The sequence below is a fragment of the Lytechinus pictus genome, chromosome 14, assembly GCF_037042905.1.
Source record: "Lytechinus pictus isolate F3 Inbred chromosome 14, Lp3.0, whole genome shotgun sequence".
In the NCBI taxonomy this organism is placed as follows: domain Eukaryota; kingdom Metazoa; phylum Echinodermata; class Echinoidea; order Temnopleuroida; family Toxopneustidae; genus Lytechinus; species Lytechinus pictus.
This window is the reverse complement of record NC_087258.1, coordinates 3,509,314-3,530,634: the sequence shown is the minus strand read 5'-3', so window position 1 is coordinate 3,530,634 and position 21,321 is coordinate 3,509,314. Positions and strand designations below refer to the sequence as shown.

The 21,321-nt window shown below is 36.3% G+C and overlaps 1 protein-coding gene across 1 annotated transcript; it reads left to right on the top strand.

The window, feature by feature from the left end:
• Nucleotides 1-15,862: 15,862 nt before the first annotated feature.
• Nucleotides 15,863-21,034, top strand: LOC129276341 (uncharacterized). Its single transcript, XM_054912724.2, has one exon. The coding sequence runs from the start codon at nt 17,227-17,229 to the stop codon at nt 20,575-20,577; it is 3,351 nt and encodes a 1,116-aa protein (XP_054768699.2). The 5' UTR covers nt 15,863-17,226; the 3' UTR covers nt 20,578-21,034.
• The last annotated feature ends 287 nt before the right edge of the window (nt 21,035-21,321 follow it).

Below are 21,321 nucleotides of genomic sequence, written 5' to 3'. Positions count from 1 at the left end.
GGACGGTCATGACCGCTTAATTGTTGTCAACTGCTCTCAATATGTCATCAGATATCTTAAGAAGAGCTGTGTCGACACTGTGGAGCTGTTTGTAGGCAGAATGCATGGTCGTTTGAAGGTCATTGTGTCTTAACACTCTTCGCAACAACTTTCTCAACAACTTTGGCAAGAAAAGGTAGGTTTGATATGGGACGGTAACTGCTCATTTCCTCTCGGTCAAGTGACCTTTTCTGCAGCACAGGAGTAACATGTGTGAGTTCCAGTTCTCAAGGTAACTTTCCTTCCTGCAGGGAAGCATTAACAGTCTTCGAGAACAGCAAAATGAGATGATGGCATAAATGCAGTTAGATGACCTTCACATGAGGAAGATACAGCTCTGTCCACTCTCTTTCTGACTCCTTTTTATCAGATGTGGATGTGTTTGACTGTAGGTTACATCTGATAGACTAAATCTTTCCAGTGATATAAGTTGAGAAGTCAATAGCTAACTCAACAACTGAAGAGTGATGTGGAAGCGCAGCAGTTGAATCAGTTTTGCGATGCCTAAGTTTGTTGACGATTCCATAGAATTCTTTATTATCATTCCCACACTCGACTATATGCTCATTGTAGTACTTAGCCTTTGCATCTTCAAACAATGTTTTGACAACGTTTCTCTGGTCCTTGAACAATTGTTTATCAACTGTGAGCTTTGTTCGCCTCTATCGTCGTTCAAGTTGTCTCCGCTTCCGTTTGGCATTCGCGATAAATTCATTGTACCAAAGCACTGCAGGCTGTTCTACAATGAAACATGGACGTTGTGGACCATGTCTATCCGGTAATTCCCTCATACAACTTAATTATATTGGTGAACTAATTTTTCAGCAGAGCTGGAGACATCAGCGAGTAAAGTCGACTCTTCGATATCACATGTAAGCAAGGTTGAATCAACTTAACGTTACAACATGTAATCTAATCCACAGGCTTTGGTTTCTACAGCTGAATAAGGCAATGGACAGAGCAATGATCTGATAGCGAGTCTTGAACTGACACAGAATGCACAATGCCATCGGTCACACGGGTGATGACATTATTTAGAATGTGTCCAGACTCGTTGGTAGGTTGCACAACTACATGCTGGAGATGGTGATCTTGGAGTAACCTTTGGAAATCTCTGGTGTAGTTACACTGCAGATTGTCCTAATGAATATTAACATTTCCCAAGATGAACTATTTCCCTTTGAAGAATATCTGTCTAACAATGCCGAAAATTTCTGGAAAAATAGGTCAAGGTAGCACTGTCCTTCTTTGAAAGTGGCGGACCATTGAGTAAAATCAGTTTTGAGATGGAGAGGATCACTGGTTGGTCCGACTCTACTGGATTATTTACAACATATAGCTCCTTGGTCACAGCACTCCGATGGAAAGTTTTGAGAGGTGTAGTTGCTTCCTGAAAGGAATCCTTCTCCTGTCCTATTAGCAATGGGAACATTGACACTCAACGCATTGAAATACTCTGACAAAAAAAAGGAAAAGAAACATGCCAGAGCTGTTGTTTTATGCCGCAGGCCCCTGATTTGTTATAATTTTTTTTTTTACTTCCCATTGCATTTCCATAGAACATTCCTACAAAAATTGTCTTTGAAGTGGAAATTGCATCACAAAATAGCTTTTCTTGAATGAGTATAGGTTGTAAATGATAAAAAATAGAATAAAAACGTGATCGAAAATTTAAAAAGAGTCAGTAAGAGGTTGCCAAGTACGATTTTAAAGGTGTGATAAACGAGGTAGTGATTCCTGTTTTCAACAGCACATTCCCTATTTGTCCATAAAGGCTAATTATTTTCTTGTGAGGGAAAACATTAATTAATGATAAAAGTTAAGTATCTATTCTCATCTAGTTGATAACAATTATTCAATAAAATCGAATTCTTTATTCGTATTACAAATGCACAATTATAGAAAATGATAAAAAGCAATATTTTGCAGTATACATCAGTGGCGTAATGAGCCAAAAGTTTTGAGGGGGCTTGATATGAATTCCCATTGTTCTCTATTTGTCATTATTGAATGATTACACGGGGAAGCTTTCAGGATATTTAGTATAACTTTGGTTGCGCAGGACAATTGCAACTTACTAGGTAGATCAAATACCAATATCTTATACAGTCTGTGGTGCTAGAATGTAAGTGAACCCCACCACAAAATGCACTCCTTCATCTGTTCATGCTGAGTGTAAAATGCAAACAACAACACTATAATGCCGGGCGAGCCCCGCCGGAGCAACATGGTTTATTGAATGTAATATTTTATCACATGTATTAACAATTAAATATCTATGATATGGCAGAACTTGAACACTTTTAATTATGTTCATTTTCTGGTGGAGTTCACAAACATTTTTAGCACCACTGTACATGTCATCATCTATTTAATACAAATGTGTCAAGGTCTCATGAAAAGAGATAACCATAATGTTTGCGGTGTCTGGCAAATTAAATCTTAAAACCAGACAACGATGTACATAGAGTGATGTTATGTAGGTATCATACATTTCAATATTAAAAAAGATCCAAGTTTCTGATGGATTTTGACACAGTATTCGGAAAATAATATCATATTTCATCCTTATCCCTTTCATTTTCTCTTGTTTTTTCTTGGTCGTGATTTTTTTATATGACACAACAATTGTAAATGAGGCCGGGGATTAGTCAATCGTTTCCCTAAAATTGCTCCAAAAAAAATTCAATTCTTTCAAATCGCTCTGATAAAAAAAAAAGATACACCCCTTTCAGCCCTCATTCAGATGAACTCCCTAATTTGTTCAACCCCGTGATCAACTTAGCTGACTTGCATTGTGTCATATCGGGTCCAACATATCCATGTAAAGATTTACTTTTCAGACATCTAACATCACATTGCATTATCCACTTAACATAAGATATCTAACATGATAAAATACGAAAAAAAACACGTTTACAAATGGATATAACATTGGTTATAAATGACTTATGTACACACACACACACACACACAGACAGAATTGTGTGTTAGAAAGAAAATACGCTGAAACAAAATTAACAAGAATATTGAAATCACAGCAGCTTGAATTATAAGACGCTAAATCATGGAATTCCAAATAAACGATCTATATTTAATGTGCTAAATGGGTTTTTTTCCAACTGAAAATGAACTTGTACACATGATCATATGTTTAAATTAATACACACACACCCCCTCTCTCTCTCACCCACATACACACACTCACTTGCTCGTTTTCCTCCACACCTGAATCCCATACCACACAATGCATACAAATACGTGAAACGTACAGAAATAGAATAATAACATACTTACTTTTTTTAGTTAGATAGTGGGAATATGCACATCAGACATGCTACTAGTCAAATTCGAGTATAACATATATTTTATGAAGCATCAGACAATGTATATAATGGCCTTTCTGTCGGGTTATAAATGTATCACTTGTACGAAACCTCATTGCTTATTCATAGAAAGAGTATGAATTAATTGAGATATTAGAACACCAATCATGTGAAGAGGAAAAGTTTACCACTTAAACTGTTAAACATAAACTATGGTTATTCTCGTTTCAATTACCCCTAATTTATTAATAATTATAATCTGTGTTATTTTTCTTCGTGCACCTATAATAGGGGCATTATTTTATTTTACAAATTATATAATTGTTCTTTCTCAGGCATGTCAGGGCCGTGTAATATTTGTCTATCTATGAAAAGTTTTAGAAAATAAACGTAACAAATATTATTTGGATAACATATTCCATGATACCACTTGATAAACTAACACTTACCCTACGTCCATATGGGTAATAATAAGTTCTTTATGCACATTTGGACAATAAAGCTTTTTCTCTCTAAAATTTAGAATATTTGTTTTCTCCTACTTTATGTTCTCAGCATTAATCGTATACATTTGACATGAATATTTTTATGTTACATGAGTGGAATGCATTCATACAATATTAATGTACATCATGTTTGTAATGTAATTGTTTCGAAGATGCCTTTACTATTCATGCATATTAAAGAAGTACAAGACATATATAAAAACAAGCTTAATCAAATTAAAATATCAGAACAGATATCATGTATCTAGTTGATATGATATCTACATAACATAACTTTAAGTACATTGTTGTCTGGTTTTAAGATTCAATTGGTCAGACACCGCAAACATGGGTTATTCTATTCATGAGACCTTGACACATTTTTATTAAATAGATGATTACACAACAATGGTGCTAAAAAGTTTGTGAACTCCACCAGAAAATGAACATGATTAAAAGTGTTCAAGTTCTGCCATATTATAGATATTTAATTGTAAATACAGGTGATAAAATATTACATTCAATAAACCTCGTTGCTCCGGCGGGGCTCGCCCGACATTATAGTGTTGCTGTCTGCATTTAACGCTTCGTATAAAGGAGTGCATTTCGTGGTGGGGTTCACTTACTTTCTTGCACCACTGTATAAGATATTGGTATTTGATCTAACTAGGAAGTTGCCATTGTCCTGGGCAACCAAAGTTATACTTAATATCCTGAAAGCTTCCCCGTGTAATCATTGCATACGACAAAGAGAGAACAATGGGAATTCGGCAATCTACTGCTGTGCACGCGAATTTAATGTACAAGACTTTAGTTAAGGTATCCCAAAAGTTCACTTATTTTTTCTTATCATATAGTTTGAATAATAAAGGTCTTAGAAGCATATATTGTGGAACACCAAATATTCACATTTTGTTGACATTCCGATCATCAACCTCACTATACGCATATCACTGCCAAATATGTTCCTCAATCGTCACCTAAGCCATGTTGGACATTTCTATAATGATTAGCAATTTGGCAATTCCTCTGCAGGGTGGAATTGAGGATATGCTTATACATTTTCCTTAGGAATTATTAAATGGCAAAAGTGTAGGCGGTAATTAGGAGCACCTCAAAGAAGCACCAGTATCTAACCCTACAAATTTGGTCTTTATACCCTAAACCAACGGAGGTTCAGATCTTGTTATCCTCTTCATACCTACTCGAAATAAATTCTCTTAATGAAGTATTTCAAATAATAATAGAAAAAATAACTTACCTGATTATAAGCATATCCCATCCGAAAAGTCATTGGTGGGTACAAAACAATATTAGAGCAGATATTCACGGTTACAACAATATTCATAGTAAAGTAATTTGTGGAAAAAAACAATTGTACTCGGAGATTGAGTATTCGAGCTTCTACTCTCTTAAGACCAATTAAGTTATAAAGTGATAGAGTTTGGGCTGCAGACTATATCGGCTGGGGAGATACATGGGTTAAATTAGTATCACTGTTCACCACCTAGAGAATGTAAACGTAATGCAAAATAATTCATATCGAAAATAAAAACAATGTAAATAGCTTCGTAACTTACGTGTAACAGCGTTAAAGCTCTATCAGCATGTCTCCATTGAGCCAAGGCGAATGAACAAAGTTGACGAGAATAGAATGACAACTAGAGATTTCAGCGATCATCTGATAAACACTTACTTCAAGCGGCGTCTTCTTATACAAAGTTACATGGTAAAACTCAATTCATGGTCATTAAATAAGCGCACCTCTCGCCTAAATCTCCTCACATGCTGAGGTAGATGGGGAAACATTGCTACCGATTCTTGCTTTCAATTGGTCAGCGAGTGACGAAGATTACCATGAAATTTTAAATATGAGAGAGTGCACCTACAGGGCTGGCCTGCGCAAGCGTACATTCAGATGTCATTTACGGTTAAAGGAATCACAATAAAATAAGATTTCCACAAAAAAAATGGTTCTGCTTCCACCAGTGATTCATTACTCACTACCCACAACATAAAACCAGTTGTGGGGGAAAATGCCTCGTTACCCATCCCATATGGGGATTATTAGATTTGATTAAAGTTGTTATGAATCTGTCGCGATCACGAAGATTCATATTTAATACATGGACTTCCGTATTTCCCCTTTTCTCTTTCTATGACCATGGTGGTTGGAACACAGACGCCCATTAATCTAATGGTACGCCTCCACAACGTGTGCAATTCAGTCTTTATCCTTTTTGGCATGATGGCTTGTCAACGACTTGCGATTGAAGATGAAAATGATCTCTTCAAACCTACTGTAAGACTTTAGTTCTCTTTACACTGCGTCGACCGATATAAACTTACAAACGCAACAGCTATGGGCGGTCAAAATGGAGAAAAAGATATATTAAATTATATTAATTAATATAGCAACATTAGCGTAATAAACTAAAAACTCTGATGGGGGCCAGACAAGGCGTATGCAACATTTCTAAGCAGAAAGAAAGCGAAGCGAGCAAACATATTTTTTATTTACTTTTTTCAACACAAAAATCTATTTTTTGATATATTTTTACATAATAATCAGACAAATGTAATATTTCACCCCTTTTCCTTCCGTTTTCTTTCTGTTTCTCGATCATTTTTTTAAAACTTCATTGTGAAGTTATTATTGCTATCATTATACAGCCAGAGTCGTGATGGACAAAAAAAAATGAAGGGGCAGATCATGGCCAGTGAAATTTTTTTTTAAAATAAAAGTCGCGGTAGAGCAAAGGGAGCGAGTGAACATTCTTGCCTTTGTAAATTAAAAAAATGAAATAGAAATTTGCATGATATCAAACGTAAAATCATATTTTACCAGTCTCTCTTTTCCCGCCTTTTCTTGATTCCTCCTTGGTCAAGGAACTTGTAGGAGGTCCATTTGCCCCAAAACCCTCATCAATACGCTGGGATTACAACCAAAAACTAGCTTAAAGACCTATCAAGTAAAAGAAAAATCGTCATCAAAACAACACACCCACATCAATTTAATTCTTAGCCTTTATACTATATGTTTTGACGCACAAAAGTTCGATTTCAAGAACCCGCGTCTGTACGTCAAACTGATGAAATATTTACCCACTTAAAAATCTTACAGCTTCCCCCATGCAATCTATAGGCACAAAAGACTTCTCCGGAGTCTTCTCTCCAGCTCTTTGACAATCTTTTCTTATCCGTCTTATACTTCACTTACATTTGATCGTTAAGCCCGGCCGATGGCATGCTGTTTGCTTAAATTCATTGATTGCCGAGAAGGAAGTAGATGACAAAACCCGTTGATAGACAAATACATTTGCTGGTCATCATTAATATGTAAAATAAACATCCCATGGGGGTCGCCTTTAGCACGCATTAAATCTTGGTAAATCTAAAGATCACTCTCTTTAAAAAGTTCGAATACAAGTCCGTGAAGCCCATGTCCTGTAAAATAATCAACCAAAATTATGATGTACCGTATATAAGTAAAAACAAATGGGTGCCGTATGTCTTTTTTATTCAAAATTATTATTTAGTGTAAAATCATTAATACATTGAATAGATTAATTCTTTCTGAGATTCTAGTAATCAATCGTCTTACATTACTTTCTGAAATATAATAAATACATATCTAGTAATATTTCTTATTTTTGTATGAAACAGAACAAGATTGCTATGAAAGAATACCAAATCATATTAACGCTCAAGTAAAAAAAAATCACATGGAATGGGTCAGTGAACAGGAATAGGCACTCTGTAATTTCTAATCATGAAATATTAATCAAGCGGTTTATAACATGAATGATGAATCTTATAAAAAAATGTTAGACATATCAATCTGTGAAAAAAAATGTATATTGTAATAGATTACAACATGATTCTGTTTAAATATTTGTCATATTTTACCTTCACTTCCCTTTTCTTTCCTCTCTCTTTTGACTTGGCCATGAAACTTTTTTTTGGAGGGAAAGGGGCAGTGCCCCGAAGCTCTTCCCCATCTATACGAAGGTGCTACATAGTCGGGTTAATTTGGAAGCCCAAAGGCGCCAATGGAAGAACGAAACGGACACCTTCGTGTGTAGATGTGTACCAGCTTGAACTAATCTACTTTAGATCTGAACCTAGTTAAAAAAATCATTGGCTTAGCCAAACACATCACATTTATATCTTTAAAACATATTTCAAGATATCAATTTTTCAATCACGTACACTCTAGATCAAATTTTAACTAGAAAAATCAGCACTCCGAAGTGCAGTCACTATACACGCTCTTCAATATCTAAATTAGCTCCTCGCAGATATTCGTTTCTTACATGTATATGCTTTTCACACTGCACTTTTTTTTCCTTAACCCCACTTCGTTTTCACACTACGTTTTAGCAAAGCGGGCTAGCACGGTAAATAGTACGGTACTATCTGTCCCTGCAAAAAGCAGGGTTAGCCGGCTTATTGTGGTGCTAGCACCACAATTGCGGTGCTAAGAGATGCAGTGTGAAATGAAACAGGGCTAAGGAAAAGTGGGGCTAAGCATTAGCCAATCACAGAAGTCGAAATTGCACGTTAATCGCGCTCTGTATGATAAATCATCAATATTCATGAGCTGTGTGATAGTCCGAGGTTAAGGCGTTAACCCCGGCTAAGCAAATAGTATGGGTTAAGAAAGACAGTGTGAATCGAAAAAAGATAGTATGGGGTTAAGGATAGTCCGGGGTTAAGGATAATATGGGGTTAAGGAAATGCAGTGTGAAAAGCATATTAGAGTGTAATGGATAAATCTAAACCACAATCTTTGGCCAAGTATTATTCATTACGTAATTAAAATATTGTCAGCATAAACTATTGTCAAAGATATTTTAAGATAAGTTCGGCTCAAATGATGAAAACATTTAAGTAGTGATTTTTTAAATACGATCCCGGGTCCATGTACAGCGGTTAGCTCTTATTTACTTGATATATTTTGCTTGCATGTAATACAAGAGTTCTGCCCAAACTCTTCCTTGGTTTTATGCGGTTACGTTCAATACAGGCAAGTTCATATCTAATTCAGACTTATTCTAATTACATCCGCACATACATCTAGCGTAGCGGTTATCCGTTCGGTTCGTCTGCACACCGCCTTATCCTATCGGTTTGGATTGCTCCAAATAAATTTGACTGCTTAATTTAGACCAGAGGATGTTTCACGCAGTGTTAAGTGGGACTCTAAATCACATTAAATCTTGGTGAAACACCCCAGGTTTGAAAAGAAAAGTTTCATGAATGCTGTGTAAGAGGACGGTACTCGGCGAAAAGAAAAGAAAAATACATATTCCATCACAAACAAAGGATTTTCATATTAGGTGTAACATTTTTTTGCCCATACTTCTCGCACGAATGTACCACGGCGCAGCGCGTGGTACGTTTGTGGCGGCTCGATGATTTTTTTTATTTGTGTCTAATTGGTGAGCATGTAATATGTATTCTGTGCTAAGTCATCTGTACTAACACTAGGCAAGAGTAAAAATAAAAAAAAATAAAAACAAAACTTGATAATCATGGTAGTCTGGTATGGTGGTGATTTTTTATTACTTCATTGCTAAGAAATCATGAATACTTGTAAGCAAGCAGCCATAGGACCGACGGCTTAAGGTCCTCTCCGAGGGACCTGGTAATGAGGATTTAAATGCCTTATCAAGTTGGGATGGAGCCCGGGTCACCAGAAATCCGACACCCCGCACTACCGACTGAGCTATCGCGCGTCCTCATGATAACACTGTTTTGAGTCATAAGTACACGATATGATAATTTTGTACGATAACTTTGTACGAATCAAAATAAAAGAAACAAAAAAGAAATGTTGACAGGGATTCACAGTAAAAACATTGTCTCGGCAGTAGCATAGGTATCGTTCATTTTAAAATGAAATTGATTAATTGACTCTTTTCTTTGTAATATTGGTAATCTCAAGAGAGCAATTATGATTACTTACAGATAAACACTTTGGAAAACTTCAAATATAATGAAAAACAACGAAATATTGAGAAACAGAAGAGTTTTCAAATATGTTGAGAACTGCAGCTCTGGTTATTCCTTTTTGTTTTTCAATCTATTACCAATCAGTTCGGTAGACGTGAACAAAAATATAATCAGCTGAAAAACAAATTGTTTTTTTCAATCCCAAGGTATAGTGCTGGCTTTCAATATACGCCTACACATTTTGGTTATTTTCTGTTGTTATAAGTATACCTCTATTCGATCTCATAACATCTCATTGTGAACAGTTATGTAATGTTTTTATGTATTCTAGGAGACTGCATTTTAATTGTCCAGGACATTCTTGTAAATCTGATTGTATACTGAAAGGACAAGTAGATAAATAAGTCTTTACTAACAAGCTCTTTAAGCTATTACAATTTATTATGTTTATTGTCATTTAAGGGTGCACTCTGTACAAGGATTAAAAGTATTAATCGTCGTCGTCGATGCTGCTAATTAGCATTTGAACTCCATGTTTGGATTCAAATCCTGCTTTAGTAGATGTATTGTTCTTGATATCATCGTCAACATAATTCTTTTGTGTGTCATCTCTGCATCATCGTCATCATCACCATCATTATCATCACCACCACCATCATCACCATCACCATCACCATCATTATCATCACCACCACAACCACCACCATCATCATCATCATCATCACCACCATCACCATCATCACCATCATCATCATCATAATCATCATCATCACCATCATCCTCATCATCCTCATCATCCTCATTATCCTCATCATCATCCTCATCATCATCCTCATCATCATCATCACCATCATTATCATCATCACCACCACAACCACAACCACCACCACCATCATCATCACCATCATCACCATCATCACCATCATCATCATCACCACCATCATCATCACCATCATCATCACCATCATAATCACCATCATCATCACCATCATCATCATCACTATCACCATCCCCACCATCATCCCTATTATCACTGTTTTTGTGTCTTCACCTTACACTATGCAAACAGAAGGTTTGGTGTAATTTGCCATCTTGTTATTTACACCTTGCTGTATTTTATTTTTACCTATAGGGTACAAAATTCACCCTCGGTTGATTAATTGTGGCCCTTTCTCTACCCACGCCTTGAATTGCCCCTTAGCATATGAAACTAATGATTGTGTTCGTTCTACCATTTCTCTGGTGATCTAATTGTCTTATTTTGCAAACAGGATGTGAATGATTTGTCGAATATAGAGTTAGGATCTTTCCTTTTTGACTACCGGTACGCATTTCTTCATTGTTACTTTGAGAGTATAGTCATGAGTTGGTTTATCGCGAATATGGGTCACTTATTCCTCGACGTTCCACTTGCGCAAATACTCTTTAATCATGGCGACGTCAGCTTGAGCATGTTTGGGTGTGCAAGTTTGACAAGAAAAAAAATGTGACAATCGGTTGATAAAAATAGACGTGTGCCTGTGAGGATGATGCAGGGAACGATTGAAAGCCGTCACCTATTTACTATTTCTATTGTTTATTTTTTATACAAGGTGGAACAAATCACCAAATAGTTGGTCTTCACTCGAATGTTCGGCATTCATCTTATATTTCATAATTATTTCATCGATATGTTTTTTAAACCATAACATAATTGGTTTCACATAATAAAATACGATTTGAATAATTACAAGTTCTCCCAATTAATAATGCAAATCTTCTTGGTTGAGTTGACAAAAAGTCTTCTTTTCTTACCTACGAAGGAAAATTCAAAGTTTAAAGAAGATTTAATGAAAACAAAAAAAAATAATTCAAGTAAATAAATGAATTTGTAAATGAAATTTGACAGCATAATTACAAAATCATGGCAAAGATAATGAAAAAGGTTAAAAGGAAGTCTGCTGATTAGCAAGATTTTCTGTAATTATGTTTGTACCTTAAATATCTTAAGTAAAACAAACAAAATAAATGTAATCACAATAATACAAAGCTTTTTCGTTACAAATTTTAGAAATATGGTTTTAATTAAAAAACTGTATAGTTTAGAACAAGACTAATATTTTTCATATTTGCATCGATTTTATATTCATTAAACATCCTAACCATTTCAATTCTGTCTGTAATATGCGAGGAAACAGTTTCATCACTCGAATACCTCAATCACGTGGGGGCGTTTGTTTGTTCATGAGGGGGGGGGGTGTGCTGATGTGTTAAGGTGAGTGAAAGGGGGACGGCCAATATAAATGGGGACCGGTGGAAGTGGGTGATCATCTGCGTATGTATGGATAATCTGAAACACTTGATATTTCCTTTACAGTTGTTTTTTAACAAAGTTATTACTCGTCATTCTGGGGCAAGGGTATAAAAAGTCAATTTTTCAAGATGGCATCTGGCGGCCATCCTGGATTTGACCTGAACATGACCTTATGTTGCAAAAATGATAACAGAAATCGGTTCTACTCACCCTCTAAACCCCTAGAAAGAGTCATTACTCATCATTGTGGTGAAAGGGGTTCAAAAGTTAGGTTTTCAAGATGGTTTCTGGCGGCCAATTTGGATTTATGCAAATTGGCAAAATTGCCCAAACGGCAACTTTGGGCAACCAAGCTGAATTTGTTCTAGGACCCCATATGAACACGAATCAAGAAAAAAACTTCATCGGAAAGAACATTTCTAGGTTGGTGTATTGAGCCTATGGGACTGTCAAATCGACTAGTATAAAGATGATAGATAATAAAGTAATATATTATGATTATCGTAAACATCCAAAAATCCAGTCAAGTTGTGAAATTATATGAAGCATTTCCATATTATTTTTAAAACTTTTTTTTTGTTTATTATCCATACTTGCCAACATTGAAATGCAGAAAACTGAAACAATTTTTGCGAGGGGGCGAAGCAACCGAGGGCGAATGAGTGTGGGAGGGGATGTCCCCGTCTCATATGGTAGGGAGTTGTTGCATTTTTGGACTAATACAATTGTGCAATATGCATGTGTCATGTACATTGAGAGCAAATTCGGTCTCACGAATTACTGTATATGGGTGTGTTATGATATGCTGAACCGGAATACAGACATGGATAAATAATAATAACTTACTCACTATGCAAGTATGGATAGCCAAATTTCACAAAATCCCCAAACTGAATGTTCAGTTTTAGGGAAATAAAAACTTCAAAAACTGCATTTCGGTCTGGAAAAAGTGCGGTATTCATGGTATTGTACTAATATGATCTCTTATGGACGAATGCGCAGGCAATTTGATTTAGTATCAATATTGACCCGAATAAAGTTTCATTTGTTCACCCCCCCCCCCCGAGTAAAAGGAAAGAAAACGGCACTTCCTCTTTATTACATAAATGACGCACACAAAATGATGGATATGCCATTTTCATGATTGTAATAAAAACAAAACAATACATCTTTTCGTCATTTTATTTTGCACATCGACAGCCAGGTGTTTCTATCTCAAATTGTGATGTATTAAAATAGAGATTAGAAAATAGCACTAAAATTTCATCATTATTCACTGACGACGTTCGGTTATCATTTTAATCGTAGGAAACATATCTGGGATTGACTGAAAATCACCAAAGGGCTTTTACGAAGAGGAATTGGGTAATTAATTGGCATGATTTCTGGTCTAGTTTCCTTTGAAATAAGGCTGGTATCTGGCAGGTGTACACTTCGCAGTACAGCTGTAATATAATATGTTGGAAAACGCTCAGGAGAATATGGTATATTCTTTGGAAATTCCCATTTTATATCCGATTATCTAGAAATATTATCATGAAAAATGATATTTTTCGTGTGTAACTATGTTTTATATCAAGATAAAATATCAACGTTCAGTTTTATTTTAAATGATAATTGTTGTATATTTTGGCCTCGTGGTAGTACTAAGTTTCAGGCAGTTCCTCTGTGAGCATGTATAAAGTTTGTGTCGGAAAAATGTGTCATCTTATGTTGATATGATTTATTCTCTTCTATGTTTCTTTTGTTTGCTAATGTTTCAATATTTTCCTGTATGTTGATGTTTTTGAAATCATTTTGATTATGTTTTTGTCAAATATTTTGTTTGGTTATATTTGAATGTTGTGCTTTTTTATAACTTGTGTATTCTTGTATTTTCTTTTAATCACGGCCTCGCTGGAAATACAGCTACGTGCTGATTGCGGGCAACTATCATATTTTCCTTCTGACCGGGAATTAATAAAAATCAAACAAACAAACAAACAAACTACATCTAGATCGTGAAGCGAGCGACCGCGATGAACGTATTCAAATATATATGACACCACACGGCGACGGTATTTTTTTTCGTTGGGATTTGTCATGATACACTATTATTGTGTTATTATACGTATTTGTATCCATGCTTTTATTATGTTGTTATGCCTGAGAAACTTCAATTGTTGGAAAATGCAATTTGTTACTGCATTTTCTCCCTAAGGATTTACCAACCACTGGTCAAGTTCTTCAGTTTCATTCTGAGAGTACGAAAAAAAATATTGAAGAGAAAAAGTCGTAGGTGGGGACACAATGCAGAGGAACAGATGGACTCTGAAAAAAAATCCCCTTGAGTGCAATAAAGGGGGAATAATTTCTTAGCATATAGAAGTCATCTTTTAATCAATGTTGGTATGTATTTGTGCAATAGTATTGTACCTGATGATTGTTGAGTAAATAAATTGAAATTAAATCTTCAGTTCCTTCTCCAACTCCCATCAAAAGTCGGGCTTTTTGGTAAGACGAAGACTTAACCGTCAGGATTAATTTTGTTATAAGCACTGAAAGCACGCAAAGCGAAGAAAGATTGCGTGCACGAGGGTTTGAAGTTTACCTATACTATACAGCGGGGAAAAAATGCTTTAATGGCGTTTGATGCTTCATTTTTGAAATCTTTCGATTTCACTTTTCAGGAGAAGGGGCTTGAAGCAAGAATGTGTTTTTGTGTCTGTGTGTGCGGGAGGGGGGGGGGGTGCTGGATCGCACGCAAATCGAAGGAAAAGTGTTTCTCTATTCAGCGGAAAAAAAAGGGAGACTGATTTAATGGCATTTATTGCTTCATTTCTCGAGTCTTTTGAGTCTCCCTATGGGGAAGGGGGGCTGAACATGCATTTGACGTTAATGAATACGACTCCTGAAAAAGTGTGTGTGCGTGAGGGAGGGGGGGGGGGGTGAGCCTTGGATCGAGATTATACGTGTTCGTTGACCAGGGTAACTATTACATTACAATGTTATCTGGAATGCTTTAAGAATATGGTTAAATATTGTACGATATATACTTTACATACATTACCCTAATGGCAGCTCCCTGGGAAGGTATTTTTTTTTAAATAGGAGTGCTGGTTCAAATTTGACAGGCAAAAAAAAAAATCACTACAAAATGAATTAAGGTGATTTTACTTAAATTTATGCACCCCCGCTTCCCAGGGCCCTGCCTGATGGATGAACATTTGGAATACAAATCATTTTGTTTTTCCTGGGCGCAGAGGCACGCGCCTAGATTAATCAGCACGAGGTCTGATTAATGATTAACCAATTATATCTATTAAAACCGCATTAAGCAAGATAGTATTGTGAATACTTATGTCAATAATGTGTTTCGTTTGTCATCATCGTTTGCCTCCACGCGTTTTGTATACCTCATGTCTGCCTTTGCCATCATGTCTTCGCCAAAAGCAAATAACATACATATACAGCATACGTACACGGGAACATAAGCATAGTTGAAAATGTGTGAGGATATGATAAATGCAACACCTTTGACAAATCTCATGGAAATAACTTCATTTGAAAAATAAAATCAATTAAAAGAATCATCATTGCGTTTTTCGGATGGACAGGTTTGGGTAACTCATTTACCTACTTACAGAATAATTATTCTCTCATTAACTAATTTTACTTGTTTATATAGGATATGATACACACACGTTATCTCTCTCACACACACCCACACCATCATACACTTACACACACACACACACATATATACATATATATATATATATATACAAAAGAATTGCTTTTATTAGGAAATGTGTGATGTTGTTTCAAAGAGACGTCTGAAACTGTAGATGACCTTAAAATGATCTCATGCTCCATGTTTGAAGCTAACCCCCTATCTATGTTTATGTGCTATTGTACTGCATGTCCGCTTTTATGGCTTTGTTGTAATTCTGAAATTTTCCCAGTTGACTAATATCTTGTTAACAATCACTCATATTTCACAAGCAGACTTCTTGAGGGCTTATTAAAATGAATATTGTATGGAAGGATGAGTGGTCATCTCATACAAAATTGAGAGCATGCTGCAAAGAGAACTTTGATCTGTCGATTACGTCGCAATGTCATAAAGATGTGCATTGAGGAACAATAAAGTGCGTGGAAGTCATTTTATATATTATCTACCACATCTTTATGTCATAACGTTAGTGACATGTTGCCAATGAATAGCGTGTTCATACCAGGTACTGTTATATCAAGCAGAAATAGCGAAAGCTCATTATTCCTTGAAGCGAGACCAAGCACAATATCGTGCGAATATCATCATTTTTTAATTAGTTCGATTGTTATATCTACATGTTCAAACTCAATATTGGGAAAGTTGTATGAAAAAATTACGTTTGATTTATTTGGGTAATTCCCATTTTTTTTACGAGGTTTGTTGTCATATTCATTACCAGCTATTATCATTACTAAATGATTACATTACGATACATGATTTTAACATTCTTGTTACTTTTTTTTTCATATTTACTACAATCATTATCATTATCATTATTATCATTATCATTATTATCATTATTATTAATATTGTAATTGTTAGGAGTATAATAATGGGAGTATAGCACTCTGTATTTTAGATTTTACATCATTATGATTATGTGCATGCGGCGTGTCTTTTCATGCTTTTGGAAGTTGTTTACTTACTTTATATTTCATTGGCTTAATCATTAAAATTTATTCAGTATTGAGCCCCCTATATTTGTTATTATATGACTTCATCTGTTCCAGAGGTCAGACATTTGGAGGTTGACCATGTTATTGGAAAACATTCTTGGTTATCCTAAAGGAATTCATCCTTGATATTTCCACATCATTAAATCAGCTTTAAGAACGAAAATCCTTCAAAATTTACAAGAGGTAGAGTAAATGAAGAGATAAGATAACAAACAGGTGTGTTGATTCACAGGTCTTCGTACTTATCATAATCAAATAAATGTTTTGGTTAGATATTATGGGATGCCCTAAAATAATTTGATCATTATATCTCATATGGTCTGTGAAGACAGCTTCCATTTAGATACATCCGCTCTTTCTAAGGATGTAGTGATTCGTTACAGCTACATGAATTGAACATCCTGAATTGAAGATGGCTTTACTCAAACGAACCTTCACTCTCTTGATCATACTATGGGTACAAAACACTTGTCAGGGTGAAGACACTTCAACAACACGTTTTGGGGTTTTTAATACGACCCCTATCACCGAATATGAAACGAAGACAGGGCAAAGTCAATTAGAGGACCATGGGACTCACTCGGCTTTGCAACTAACTACCACATTTCCAGAGAACGATGACATCGATCCTGACGTAGATTTTCAGAAAGAATCTCCTGGTCAGGTTTCTAAGAGACATAAGTGTGGATTCATAGATTCGTGTTTTGGAAGATGTGGATCAGGGCCTTCCGACTTTGATTCTATATACACTTACTTGGTGAGCACCAAGAAGATATCATCAATCCGTACCGGTTACCTATGCTTCTGCGATTCTCGTTGTCCTCTGTATGGTGATTGCTGCAGTGACTACGATGTCCAGTGCCTATGTGACGATAACGAACTAAATGGAAAACTAACAGATGGTATGAAAGAGACGGACGTACCCAGTGGAGCTGTAGGAGTAGTTGGTGCTTCCCCTCACTTGTCCATGGAATATAGTTTAAAGGACCTCAACGATCAAGATGATGACCAATCTGATGATATGTACTTAACGAAACACATACTAGAATGTACCCATTTGGATGAAGTCGAGTTTGGATCTGTCCTGGTGGAAACGAAGTGTCATGCAGACTGGAAAGACAAAAACATCGAAACTCATTGTACAAACATCGATCATCGAGATGATATTGCTAAGCTTTTCGTTCAAGGGACTGACGGCATAACATATCGAAATATTTTCTGCGCAAAATGCAACTTCGTGAGCATTTTTCATTTCTGGATCCAGGATGCGTACTGCCATGGAGAATTACCAAATTCTGTTTATGATAAGCCAGAGATATTGTCAAGCTACCTAAGGAAGTACTGTATAACGAGATTCCGTGTGCCATTCGGACAAGAATTCCGACCATGCTTGAGAATGATAGACCATTGCCCCACAAATATATCACAAAAGTCAAGGTGGTTAGAACAGAATTGTGTGTCTGGGCACCTGTCCTTGGTTGCTACTGATATCTCCTCTTCCAAGGTGTGGGGTTCTACATTATATCGCAATGCTTTTTGCGCGGAATGCAACGGAGTTGAAGAAAGTTTGATCAAATGCCCGACGAAAGACACACTTCAGGACCATTTTCTCCGTAATTCCACTGGCCGCGATGGACCGAAACAATCAAACGGCGACAGAGAGATTACTAATAGAATTGTCACAAATTACAACATGGCAGCTATAGATCAGAGCAGCACTGTGGTGTATGAAGAAAATGGACTGGTTGTTCGAATAATAGATACATGTGAGGAAGGACAGGTTTTTGATCCTTACTTAGGGAAGTGCCGACAACTCTACTGCGCTGACGGGTATACCCTTGTGAAACAGGATTGCGTACCAGTCACAGCAACTGATGAGCTGGACGATGATGACATTGTGATAATTGTGGAAGCGATCACTGCTGCGATCAACGAATCGATTGGTCTCAACGAGGAGCTAGTGATTACTGTGCAACTTTCCTTACAATTGGATAATAACCATAAGAAAAATAAAGACGGGGCGGTAGATGTGCAAGTGCCTTCTATCGATAAAGGGGAGCTACCATTTAACCAAGCGATATTCAATAACAGTTCATGGGATATTTATATAAGCCCAGTATATGCCAACGGTTCCGTTACCGATCAGCAGCCTGATGATGTCGCCTACGAAGTAATTGTTACAATGGTAGTCGCGAACCCAGAGGATGTGACTAAAAACAACGCCAAATTATTGGCAGAGATTCTCGGTAAACTATCAGAGCTAAATAATGCGAATGAAATGATTGTTTATGTAAATGATGTATGCGTAAAGACCCCTCCAGATGGAAGCTTCGCGTTCATTGAAATACTCAATGGAAATCTTACTGATCTAAACTATCTGATTAACTATTGTAAACATGGGAACCTCACTATTGTACAATCTTCGGAGTTTACTATCCATGGTCAGGAGACCTCCTGCCCGATTGTCTTCGTGAATAGCACGTCGCGTCTTTACGACTGTTACGAGAACTATATTTTCGGATATGACAGTACTATCTCTACTGACGAACAGACATTCGGTGCTTTAGTATGTGATATGCAGTCACGAATTAATCCAAAATGTGAGCGAATCCTATTAAATGAGACAGAGTATGAAATATTGCCAAATGGAAGCATGGTATCTGGAAGTGGAATTGTATATGATCCCCCAGATTATTATTACACGCCACAAGGAGTGCTGGTCTGCACCGAGTACACCAATGTCATTTCAGAAACCGTGGTTGTATTTTTCGATTTTTCTCGTGCTCAAACTATCCTGGCATATACCGGACTAGCAATATCTTCGTTATGCCTTTTGATTACTCTGTTGACCTATGTGATGTTTTCGGAGCTGCGAACACTACCTGGGCTAAACATCATGGCGCTCATCGTTTCCTCCATAGGCGGGAATATTACATTCATCATAAATCTTAACCTGGTCCCAGGATCGTTGGAATGCCAAGTAACTGCGGTAATAATGCACTACTTCTTCTTGACGCGTATATTCTGGACCAACGCCATTGTCTTCCATGCTTTCCAGACATTCGGACCGAAGATGTGTGGATGTGCCAATCGGTCGCTTGATGTTCTTCACAAAAGTAGGGATAAATCACGCCTTCGCCAACACATACCCTACGCACTCTACGCCTGGTGTGTACCTTCTGCGTTCACGGCAGTCGGAAGTGCATGCCATTTCGGCGCTTGTGGACCACTACCTGTCTATTACGGAACTTATTTTTCTTGTTGGATTGCCGATCCTTACTCCTTCTTATATCTCTTTGTCTTGCCATTAGCCATACTCTTAACAATTAATGTTATTATGTTTTCACCAATTGTGTATAATTTGCACAAGGCGAGGTCAAGGAATCGACATTCGTTGAAAAAGGAAAGCGTAGTTCAGGAACCCACTAAAAAGCCTGCCGAAATAGCCATTTACGCCAAACTTTCCACCACAACTGGCTTTTCCTGGATGTTCGGAATCCTAGCTTCGTTCACCGACCAAGACTTCTTTTGGCACCTCTTTATCATATTTATGAGCCTCGAAGGACTTTTCATTTTTTTATCATTCTTTTGTACAAAGAGAATTAAGAATATGTATGTGAAGCGATTCGGTAAGAAGTGCAATGAAATAGATCTAGCGAGAAAGCGCTGTGGGCCGACGAGGAGTGCCTATGCTATTTCACAACAGGTTGAAAGGCGAAATTCAAATGAATCTAAAGAAACATTTACGACACTAAATGTTTGAAAATCACTTAATTTATTTTTTTATGTAAACGATTTTGTAGCGAAAGAAATTGTAATAGGAAAAAGTTAGGACGAATGCTGAGTATTCATACATGACACAATATATACAAGAAAATTAGAGTAAAATAACTGTACATGTATAATTATGTTTGAAGGCACAAAGTAGTGTCGCCAACCCTTCCCTCAATCTTTGTCGCTTTTTTTTAGGGAGGGGGTGGGTTAAGATCATCTTTGCAGCACAGCTATCATTTAAAGATGCATGTATAATAAACATATATCGGTGTATCACAATGTACACTCATTGATTATGTTCATTACTTTTGCCAATCTAGAAATGGCCATGGCATGAAAAACCTATACTTTGTTTAGGTTTCATAATCTTAATATGTACGATATATCATGCATATACGATATATACGATGGCCGTACTTTATTTTAAATATATAAATATATTCATCCCTTTCGTCTTATTTAATATATATATATATATATATATATATATATATATATATATATATATATATATATATATATATACATATATATATTAGAGGCACTTTTTCGGCATCACCATTTTTTTTTCCGAAAGGGCAGGTATCTCTGGGGAACCTTGATTTAAGCTACAGTGTACGCCTACCATTGTTCTCTTCATTCATTTCTTTCACATATTTAAATACAAGAGTTGCCAAAGCTGTTGTACATGTATAATTTCACGCATTTATATATATATATATATATATATATA

Coding starts and splice junctions, on each gene's coding strand:
- LOC129276341 (XM_054912724.2), top strand. CDS start 17,227: ATGGCTTTACTCAAACGAACCTTCACTCTCTTGATCATACTATGGGTA.